Source organism: Megalops cyprinoides, chromosome 20 (assembly GCF_013368585.1).
Source record: "Megalops cyprinoides isolate fMegCyp1 chromosome 20, fMegCyp1.pri, whole genome shotgun sequence".
NCBI lineage: Eukaryota > Metazoa > Chordata > Actinopteri > Elopiformes > Megalopidae > Megalops > Megalops cyprinoides.
The window spans coordinates 27225232-27236550 of record NC_050602.1 but is presented as its reverse complement, the minus strand read 5'-3'; the positions used below and the strand labels follow the sequence as shown (position 1 = coordinate 27236550).

The window sequence follows — 11319 nt, the reverse complement described above, 5'->3', positions numbered from 1 at the left end:
TTCCAATGCGTCTAATGCTCTTAGCTGATAAAGGCAGGCACTCACTTCCTGAGAAGAAAGCTCCTCCACAGAATAATGACTTACCTTTACTGTAGTTTGCATAACCTGGGACCTACTGAGCCCCCAGATGTGTTTGGTCAGCTTTACAGCTGTGCAGTCCAGACCCGCAGTGTGCCTGCTGGAGTCTGTGGAGATCTTTCTTTATGGAAATGTTGCAGGGATAAGACATTAGATCCTTAACCACTGCACTCAAACATTAGACAGCAAAGCTTGTGCTATGACAAAGCAAGGAGCTGTATTAATAATACAGTTTATATATTTATATAGTTGACATTTTTCAGTTGTGAATTTCAAAGTTCGATCAACTGTAACATTTAAACAGAGTTTTAAAAAGAGTCGGCTATACTGTGCATGCAAGTCGCATTTGTTTATTGTGGTTCAGTCCGGGGTAATAAAAACTATATTCAGCAATTCTAGTCCGAGACACAGAGCTGCAGGTAGGCTATTTTTTAAGAATGGCGCATAAATTACAGTCAGTGAACAAGCCGGAGGCGACATACGTAAATATTTAACACTTTGCGCGCTAGTGCTCGGTACAGTCTGCAGAATTACTCTGCCAACGAACAGCGGCGAGCAGGAGCGCGCACGGCCACAGGGCCTTCAGCCACCAGAGGGCGTCCCATCCCAAAGGACACAGGCTCCTCTGAATATAAAACTGCGCCTGTGTCGTAAACATAACTATTGGAGAGTATTTATTTTCTACAAAAGTTGCTTTTTAATGCAGACTGAAGGAACAATTGACCTCGCGACATGAGTCAATAAAAAATGAGATAGACGTTCAAACTGGAGCTTCTACAGAATTAAGTCAATTGTTTCTTAATATTGAAATCGTTTTAGAAGGAATACGTTTTCAGAACAATGTTAGCTGTAAACCTTGTACAATTTATTATGATTAAAAATAAAAATAATTCAGAAACATACACTTAGAATTGAATATTACCACATCTGCTGACAAGATGCAGCCAAACGTGGTCTTTGCTGCTGGTTAAAACGGCAGCAGAGTGTGAACACAGAAATGCTGTTTTCTGAAAGGGTAGCTACGGGTTATTATGGATAAACGGAACAATGCGACGATGACCCCTCAATCCAACAGACCATGCAAACCCTCCGTCTGGCTTTAAAGGCCGACACACAAACAGCATTTCAAAGAGAGGTACCGCGACGCATTCTTCCATAGCGGCAGTCACGGTAAAACAAGGTCGTGAGCCACATTTCCAAAGGATTAATTCACTACCGGCGCAGCTGCGCTGGGCTGCAGCCGACTGTACCGTAATTCGCACCTGTCATTTATATGGTGAACGTAAATGAGAAAATACTGGATCTCTGTCTTCCACGAAGCTTTTGGTTCGGTGATAAAGAAAAACACTTTTAGAGAAGCTCCATTCAGCAGAGGATGAAAGTCGCGAGCAACCAAGGCAGCATGCCGTATGTGCGCGTAATACTGGCTGCAAGCAACGGTTGCACTGGGATAAAACTATTCCTCAACAATCGTACCTGCATTTAACAGAAGAAAAAAATGCACTCCACCATTAATGTTTTAACCTTCCTCCACGGGAAACATAAAGGGCTAACATCCATAACTTCTTCCATAAAAGATCTCGCCAGGCGCAGCCGCATTCGCGCCTCAGTTCGCCCGCATTTGTTTAGCATCAGTAGATATCTCTGTATTTTTCTAGATACACTTTTCTCTGATCCTGCATCCCACAAATCTATTGCCGGTATTGCCATCACCACTATGTTATTAAAGATTACAAGTGGATTAACCGAGGCAAACTGAACACAATGCAATGCTTGTAACAGAAATTTTAAAGCAAATGGTGGGCCTTCGGGCACAGCAGGGTAATTAAGCGAATAGTGTGTTAAAGTATAGCAAAATGTCCCTCACGCTGCGTTTTATTCGGACTGTGGGAAACTACTCCTGCTTAGTAGAACTGAGGGGGGCGCTCTAAAAGCACTGACACTGATAGGATGATTCAGTGAAGCCCGTTTCCTCCGACAGCCCCCATTTCCGCGTCGCTTGATATCGATACTGATACCTGCAGAACATTGAAATATAACCATGTAACTATGATCATAATTACAGTTAAATGCTAAATGAGAAGTAAAAATGACAGTGACTAGAATCAGGAGTCAAAGGTCAGACAAGCCAAAGAATCGATAGTAGGGGAAGTAAAGGATAAACTGGGAAAGATTTTTTTTTCTTGACTAAACATTTAACATTTTCTTTTCTGTCTGATATTTATATTTCTGCATGGCAGATACTTCTTCATGTTCAACCACTAAACAACAGGTAAACATCAGTTATGCGCTCATTGGGGAGTGGGGTGTGCTATGTGATAACCAGTCTCCCCTTAAGCAGTGGAATGCTTGAATGAAGGGTCACGGTCATGGTCACGGTCATGGTCGTGGTCGTGGTTGTGGTTGTGGTCACGATAATGTACAGCTTCTCAGAGGTGGTTGATAGGGGCTTGGTCAGGGTTGCGGCAGGTGTCGGGAACAGGCTGTCTGTTCTTTCTAATGCACAAGTGGCAGAAATAGCTGAAGCAAACAGGGCTTGACTCTGTGATTGATTGTTTGGATTGCCTGGGTTGATTGTTCAACCAAATCCAAGTCAACTGTGGTAAACGTCACCTGAGTCATTCTGCACAGAGCAGCAGTACCTGCACTGACCACACAGAGCTCAGATGCTCTCATCTTTCCGTGCATTGCAATACCACCGCATGCACTGTTTCCAGGGGGGCAGAGTCTGCCTGCGCTCACAGCTATACTCTAACCAAACAACAGGAAATGGTTATGGCGTTAGCTGAGTTTGTAAGAGAGGAATGAAATCTTCAGAGAAACATAGCAGCATCTGATCACCGATGGTGAGGGATTCCCGGCTAATAGCTGTGTGTGTTGAAACAATTATTCTGGTTCTATGAAACAAATGTACGTGGTACCATTTGAGTGGAACAATCAATGAGTTAAGGCATTGCAAACCAGCTATGTCCAGATAAAAGTACTACAGTTTCTCTTTACTCTAGCACCACAATAATCTATTGTACTATCACATTTCAGTATCTACTGTAATGGACAGGAAAGGGTTGCTACTGAATGTGACAATCTTCTGTTTTATTTATTTATTTATTTATTCATATTTGATAGAAAGATATGCTGTTTCTTTTAGTTATTTGGTGGTGATGATATTTTTCATCCTGATTCATTAGTAAATTAATGAAATCTCAGTGCAGAGCACAGTGATTTGTGCTGTTCAGGTCTGTTTTGCGTTTCTGCAATCAGGACACTAGATCAATATTTGACATTGCCCAATCCCTAACTTCTGTTGAGCATAGGTTTAGCTTGGGGAACGGGAATCATAAAATGACTCAAATGACATCGTCATTTACAGCAAAGATTCCTCCCAAAAATTCCCTGGCCCTTGTGTGGGAAATGCCCACCCGAGCCTGTCTGCTTATGTGTGGGGTGTCAGACCCAGCCACCTTTGTGCCTCTTCATATTCAGTAACATTAATTGCTTAGCGGATGCTCTTATCCAGAGTGATTTGCATGGGTTATAGTTTCATCTACAGTTTTATATGTTATCTATTTATATATTTATTTGGACATTTACTGAGGCAATTCTGGGTTAAGTACCTTGCCCAAGGGTACAGCCATGATGTACCAGCATGGAATCGAACCAGCAACCTTCTGGTTACGAGCCCTGGTCCCTACCACCACACCACACGGCTGCCTTGTATGTGCATTGACGGCTAAAAGGGCAGAGCTGTTCCAGCAGTGAAAGCCTGATCATGGACTCCACCACATTGTCCATGCTAATTATCACAGCAGGCAGGCAGCAGCTGTGCCAAATTTATACATTCACTGTCGCCTCACATATAGAGCGTAACGCATCTGTGTTAATGGAAAGGGTTTCACCTGCAGTTTCTCCACTGACCCCTGACCTTTGACCTCTAATGCAGAAAGAGCCCCCATGTGACCCACGCGGTATGTCTGACAGGGACAGACACATTTATTAGCCATTAAATATTAAACATTCAATCGTATCCTGGGTTACAAAATGCGAAAACATCCCGCGTCAGCTAAACCCAAACAATGATGTTGAGGTCCGATGGCATGAGATCGTTTGCTTTGGGTGGCAACAAGACCTTTCAAGGAGGAAGATTGAGGACTTTACCATCAGGCCCTGGCGCTGGAGACGGAGGGGATGTACGGAATGATTAAGGACTTTACCATCGGCGTTTGACGGGGCAGACAAAGAGGATGTACTTTGGGCGCACTAATGTACACGGAACCCGGGCAGGTGACCGGACCTCTGTGTGTATTTCTGCTGTAGCGCTGGAATTTCTTGCTTTTGTCCGTGCCAGCGGCGGTAATCTGCAGTGTCGTTTACATTGTACAGAGACACCTGGCCGGTCACGCCTTGCACCACATCTGCCGAGTCCGGCGGCACAGACCGCCGAGCGGAGTTACCACTGATAGCGAGGATTGTGTAAGGATTCCGCAATGAGCTGGCCTACCTTTGGCTCCATCCTAAAAACCGTCCGGGAACATCTATGTAACCGGGGTGTCGACACCCCTCCAGATTACCATTCTGAAGGGATCGTTCTTCTCTTATCTAATAACTGACCCACGGACTTGAACAGGGTTCTTACAAAAAGATATAGGCTACTTAACAAAAAAGATACTTAACATTGCGTACCATAGAAACATGAACTGTGGAATTCTGACAAAATCTCTGAATTAACCACACCATATCAAAGATAAATTTATACCCAAAAGTGAAATGAAATGTGAACATAAAGCAAACTGACGTAACAAAAAAATCTTCTCAAGAATGCTGTAAAGAAGTGGCCGTGCGTTGGATTATTCTGAAACTGCACTGGCTTTTGGACCGCGTATGTGCCATTCAGGCCAATGCAGAGGACAGACCACAGGCTGTCAAAGAACAGCAATAAACTAAATAAAATATAAAGTGTAAATATAAAATACATTTAAAAAGCCATTCAGTTATTAAACACATATATTATTTAACCAATATACAGGATCTATTTTCCACACGGAAATTAATGGATACGATTCTGTTTTCTTGTGCTGGAAGTTGCTCTGGATAAGAGTGTTTGCTAAATACGTGCAATGGAATGGAATTTAATTTAATCCATTTCTGATGGACTTATTCTAAATCATAGCTAAGATAAAATTAAATTGCATAAATAAGTTATAAATTGCATAAAAAAGTATAGAAAAATGGTGTAAAATTGTCTGGGCATTCTTTGAGAATTATGGAAGGTTATCTTTACCTGGAAACAAGTTACTAGCTGTGGGTTAAATTTAAAACAGCAAAATTTAAGACGGCTCACACCACATTCTCTCTTCTCTCTCTAGTAGTGAGTAGAGCATTTTAGCCGAGAAACTAATCCAGGAATCGATAAGATTCATTGCCATTAAAGTTCTGTTGCAGGTATTGCTATTGCAGGTCTGATATAAAACCGCTTACTAAATGCTTAGTGCATGTAATCCAATGCTACTTAGAGCAATATCAGTGACAGTTTAACAACAATCTAACAATTTAATATAATGAATAATATAATGAATGATAACTTATTTTCAATAATGATTTACGTAATAACTTATTTACAAGACTTTACATCATCTCATTGCTCTGTGGAATCATCATCTATCTCTCTGGGCCAGAGAAGTATGGTAATTCATATAGAAGTAAAATATATTGTAATATATTGAGAAATACGTTGTTCATCCCAAGTATGTATTGCAAATATAATTAAAATATACAAGTATATTTCACAAATCAGAGATATATTGCAATACAAAACCAGCGATAATTTGGATATTTTAAATGTTTTATTGAGCTAAAAATATATTCTGTAAATATAGTACCAGTCAAATATTTGGACACACCTGATTAAGATAATAACAAACATGCATTCTATTTTCATCTAAAGACTTATGATTAATGCTTGAAATGTGTTTCTTAGACAAATATAATTAGTGAGGTTGATGCGTGTGTATAAATTTCTTTCCAAAAAATGTTTTGCTACTTTGAAGAATCTAAAATGTGAAATAGTTTTGATTTGTTTAACATTTTTTGGTCACTGCATAATTCCATTTGTGTTATTTCGTAGTTTTTATTTCATAGTATATTTTTCCTATGGAGGAAATCATTTGTAATGTTTTCTTCTGTAATTTTTGTAAAGTTGGTGATTATGTATACATTAATGCATTAGTTTTTGCTTTATAGTTTGAAGACAGGCCACTCTGGTATCCTGTCTGCATGTTTGAATGCTCATTTTCTTTCTCCTGCACTGATGCCATGATGTTTTGTCTCAGTGTAAGTGCACTCTCATTTTTTCGTTAGTATTTTATTTTTTTATGACAATCATTTTGATCTAAATTGTTGATGAAGCTTAACAGTTTGTCTGCATCCTTTATCCTCCTTTATATCCCCAAGATGCATTCAGGGTATGAAAATTAGTCACACAAAATTAAAACCTGTTTTATAGTAACATTTCCAGTACTTCCAAAAACTGTGACAATCAGAGCAGCTTCCTTGGAACAGAAAAAACATAAGACAACTATGATGCCAATCTAAGATAATTTTTAACTCATCTTTGAACCTTTTTGTCTTTTTGCTCTTGAGTTTAGAGTCTTGGCTTGTGTAAAATGTGATCTTGGACACGCTAAGTGTCCTCGTGTGTCACGCAGCAAGGAAACATATCTGAGCTGTCAGGTTTTCTTTGAAGATTAAATTTCAGAAACCTTTGTCCTGCAGCTTTTCCGTGTGCCACTGGCTACCTGGTCAAGGCTTCTGTACAGACAGCTTCAAGGATAAACTCTGTCCTGTGTGGTGTAACCTGACCCTGGGCATTTTATCTCCACAGAGGATCTACTGTGAGAAGAAGTCACCTGGTGGAAATTTCGGAATGTGCTACTGTACTATCTATCTGACTGAAACAAACCAGGGAAAGTTGATTGTACTCAGTTGATTTTTTACATGCTTATACATAGGATTTGTTGAATTGTTTTATATGAAAGGAAATTAATAGAATTCAACTTTCTGTATGTGAACATTTAGATTTGAGTTACTTTCTGGCCCCGGTTTTTAAGAGTAATTTGTCTGAACAAATGTGTTTTAGTTGGTCAGTTAAGGACATTATTCTTTGTGCAGGCACAGGATATTTGAAAGAACAGACATTTTTAAAAAAAATCTGATAAGATTATGCTTTCAGAATGATAACATTCCCGAGCGTTTCATTGTTGTATTTGGGGGGAGGGGGGGAGGGGGAGGGGGCTGGATATGAAAGTCTACCTCCTCCACGACAGAGGCACGTGTGGATTTGCCCGTTTTACAGGAAATGACTGGTTTCTGCCTGTATGCTGTAATTGGAAAGTTAAATAATTCAACTGCTTTCTAATCAGCAGCCAAATGTCTGAGAGGCTGAATCAGGTGTGATTATAGCTCTCACATATAGATTATAGTTGTGTTACCACCTTTAGGTCGACACTTTCATGGAGCCGCAAGTGGAGAGCAGAGTGTGCTTACGGCAATGTAAGCAGAGAATGTGCTTTTGCCTGCGTTTCTAAAGGGTTTTATCTTTTATTCCCATTTTTTGAAACCTCAAAATGACCGTCACACGGAATACAAGGTTTTCACTGATAAAATGGAAGCTTTTTTAAAATTATGCAGAACAGTAATTTCTTCTTTTTATGCAGAAATGTCTTATAATTGTAATTATCAAATTTACTCTTGAAAAAGAAGGAAATCCCTTTGGAAAACGCTTTATAACTTTTTTTATTTTAAAATGATTTCTCTTGTAGGTTCTGCCTGAATCTGTATTGTAATTTTTATCTTTTTGACTCAATGACCAAGTTTAATTACTGTAATTTTATTATTATTTTCTTTTCTCCTTCACAAATACAGTAAAAACAAATGGTCACAAAAAGGTACAAAATTCCTTAAACGATAACACAAGTAAAAAAAAGTTATACTGCTTAAATGTATGTATGCTTCCGGGCAAAAACAGGCAATAAACCACAATAAATAATTCAGTTAAATTAATACACAAACTTCCACAGAACCGACCCCTTGAAATATACCAGTGGGATAAATAGTTTCATCCATGATAATGATCCCAAAAAAATTTGAGTCTCCAAGACAGTAAGTCAAGTCACTACTCCATAACCACCTGCTATAGAAAATCAAAATACATTTTGGAAACAACAAATCAAGTATTAAAAAACAAAATTTGGTTGGTTTACACCCAAAATGTGTGAGTAAGAGAATGACTGTCCCAGTTCCAGCTGGCTACTGCTTCACTTCGACGCCTCGTTCTCACCATCGACGACAACCTGGCCGTAAAAATGAACCCAAAATGACAAAGGAGTCCCCCTGCGCCCGCCGTCGCCAGGGGAGACGGCTCAGGCGCAGTGGCACTTGCTGACAATCATGTTGTTGAAGGGGGTGATGGTGAGCTTGCCACGGCTGTCGTGGTGCATAAGCACCATGGGCTCGTAGGCCGCCGGCACGCAGCAGGGCCGCGGTGTGGCCCCCTTGGTCATGTGGTGCAGCCGGGACTTCACCTGCGTGTGCATGCCGGCCGGCTTGTAGTTGTGGGGACAGGTTCCGTCGCAGAAGTACATGGTGTAGCTTTCGGGGGCCACCACCCAGTCCGACCAGCCGATGTCCTTGAAGGAGACCAGCATGGACCTCCGACAGCACCTGTCCTCCCTCTCACACCCCTCCTCCCTGTCCCCTGCCGATCGGGGGTGCCGTCTCCCCCCTTGCTCCCGTCCGGCATCCCGTGTTTCAACCTCCAAGGAGATCTCCGGGGCAGCCCAAACACGTCGCCCCGTTCCCCTCACAAACTCCACGTCCAGCACCAGCGGGGCGCTTGCTCCTGCCCTCCACTGCTCAGTGACAGCTCTGACGTCCAGCGTCCAGCTGGCGGAGTCTGAGGTGTTTGTGGGGACCGGACTCCCCAGCATCGGGGTGCTCCAGCCGCCCGTCTCCTGCACCTTGACGTGCAGCTGCAGTGGGGGCTCGGCCCAGCCGGAGGGAGGCCCGGAGAGGAGCCGTCTGCGGACCCGCAGCTCCGCACGCACCAGGTCCAGCTCCTTCCTGATCACCTGGCTCCTGCGGAACGTGGCCCTGAAGCTCTCCGTCCGCACCCCGCGCCCAGACGCCCGCACCCTGGCCGTCAGCACCGCCGTCACTGGGGGGACACCAAGAGCGCTGTTATCTGCTGCTACTCCCTGCTTTATCTGGCTTCCTTACATAGGACAAAAGCCGTCATTACTGTTGCCTTAATTATGTTCTTCTTCTCATTCAAAAAGAGAAAGTCTTATCTGAAAAATGTGGTTTAATGTGGTTTAATATATGAAAGTAAAAACTAAATAACCAGCTGGCTAAATGGATGAAATGCACACAGCATATGTGGCCTTTGTGAAGCAGAAAGATAAACGCTTTGCCCCATTAAACCAAACATTTTCACTGTCGTTTTTAAAGAACAACCCTGGATATCCTGGAAGACAAAGTGCCGTCAGATTGCACCTGATTGCATCTTTCACCTGTCCTTCACCCTTCATGTGATCCATAGAAACCAGCTACAGCAGAGTTGAGGCATGACGCAGCGCAGGTGACATAGCACAATAACAGTCTATTTCCATGGCAGTTCATTAAAACAGAACTTACTGTGCTGTGAGCCAGGATAAGAGCAAACTCACAGTGAAAGGGTTTGGTTGGCCTCACCACGCTTTCATTAATCAGTGTTTTAGTGACACTTTGTGACCTTTCCTTGGTGTCTGTTTATCAGGCCAGAGACTTTTACTGGTGCTCATTCGCCTGTGTGTAATATTCCAAAGAACTCAGCTACACAGCATCATCCAATAAACAATTGGATGCAATTTGGAAGCAATTTTGATTGGCTGACATTGGTGAGCACCAATGAAGCCAACACATAGTCTGTATACATGTGAGGCCAGGCAATGAAAAGACAAGGTACAGGAATCACCAATACATAATTGAATATTTAGTAAATAACTGGTTATTTGAAAATTAATAATATCAGCAGAAGTTCATGAGAATAATATCAATAGTGTAATAAAATAATGTAATAATGTGAAAATAAAAAAACAAATCTATGATCACATGATTTTCTTAAAATAAGTCTCTCAAAGAGAAAGAGAAAAGGAAAGTGACATAAAAGGCAGTTTTTAATAACAGTGTGTAGTTAGTGGTTCTTTAGTTTCATGCTGCGAATTGTTCAGAGTGCAGAGAGCTTACCCTGCGCTGGGAGAAGCGTGCTGGGGTTACTGACGGAGGAGTCCCGGAGCTCTGTGGGCTGGCTGGAGTTCCCCTGGAGCCTCCGCAGCTCCTCCTGATACAGGAGGCGCATCTTCCTCAGCTCCTGCTCGGACACCTCCTCCCGGGTCTCCCACGGGGGGCCCTCGATCCGCAGCAACTCCAGGATGGCCCGCTTCACAGCCTCCAGCTGATCACTCCCCTGTGTCCCGTCCTCACCCAGGTGTGGCCTGGAGTCCGCCGGGCCAGAACCACAGAACAGCACCGCACAGGTAAGGAGGAACCGCAGACCGACACAACTCCGCATGACCAGAGTGTCTGAGGAGAACGCAGGCCCTGATATGTGCGTAAGTGTGTGCGCGTACTCTAGGTCGGATGTTATGAATGAAATTCCAGGAATGTTTTCATTTATACACCGACTGGCCACGCCCTTCACTGGCTAACCCTATGACATTCTTTATCTAGGCTACTCTAGGGAATACCCCATCAGTAATTCTGGAATATCTGGACTGCACCCTCTCTGCATATGTACATAAATTTTAAATACATATATCAACCGTATGGCATACATGTTTTTATCGTAGCTAGGGAAACGTGTTGTTTTTACAGTCATTCTATCTGAGCAACAAAGCAGCAATTGCCTCCTCTGATTAGTGAAACTACCAGTCAGAATAAACAGTAATATCTGAAAGGTATAATTTCCCTTTTCACAACCTGATACACTGATACACACTAATATACTGACACACATTCAAAAACAGTGATGTCCTCAATGACATGAAAAGCCAAAAAATGCTACTCACTTTCAGTATATCACCAAGGATGCCCCATGTGACTCCTGAGTATATAGTTTGTTGATAAAAAACTGTAATTTACAGATTAACTCTCTCCAAACATGTTGATCAGAGCTCATGTATAAATCATTAACACTGAGACCCGTTCACT

The 11319-nt window shown here is 42.1% G+C and overlaps 1 protein-coding gene across 1 annotated transcript; it reads right to left on the bottom strand.

Annotated features, from left to right (window-relative positions):
* Positions 1–8448: 8448 nt before the first annotated feature.
* On the bottom strand, positions 8449–10681 carry LOC118795438 (growth/differentiation factor 15-like). The gene is made up of 2 exons (XM_036553900.1): positions 10357–10681; positions 8449–9286 (listed from the first exon to the last, which is right to left on the bottom strand). The coding sequence occupies exons 1-2, from the start codon at positions 10679–10681 to the stop codon at positions 8493–8495; spliced, it is 1119 nt and encodes a 372-aa protein (XP_036409793.1). The 3' UTR covers positions 8449–8492.
* Positions 10682–11319: the final 638 nt, after the last annotated feature.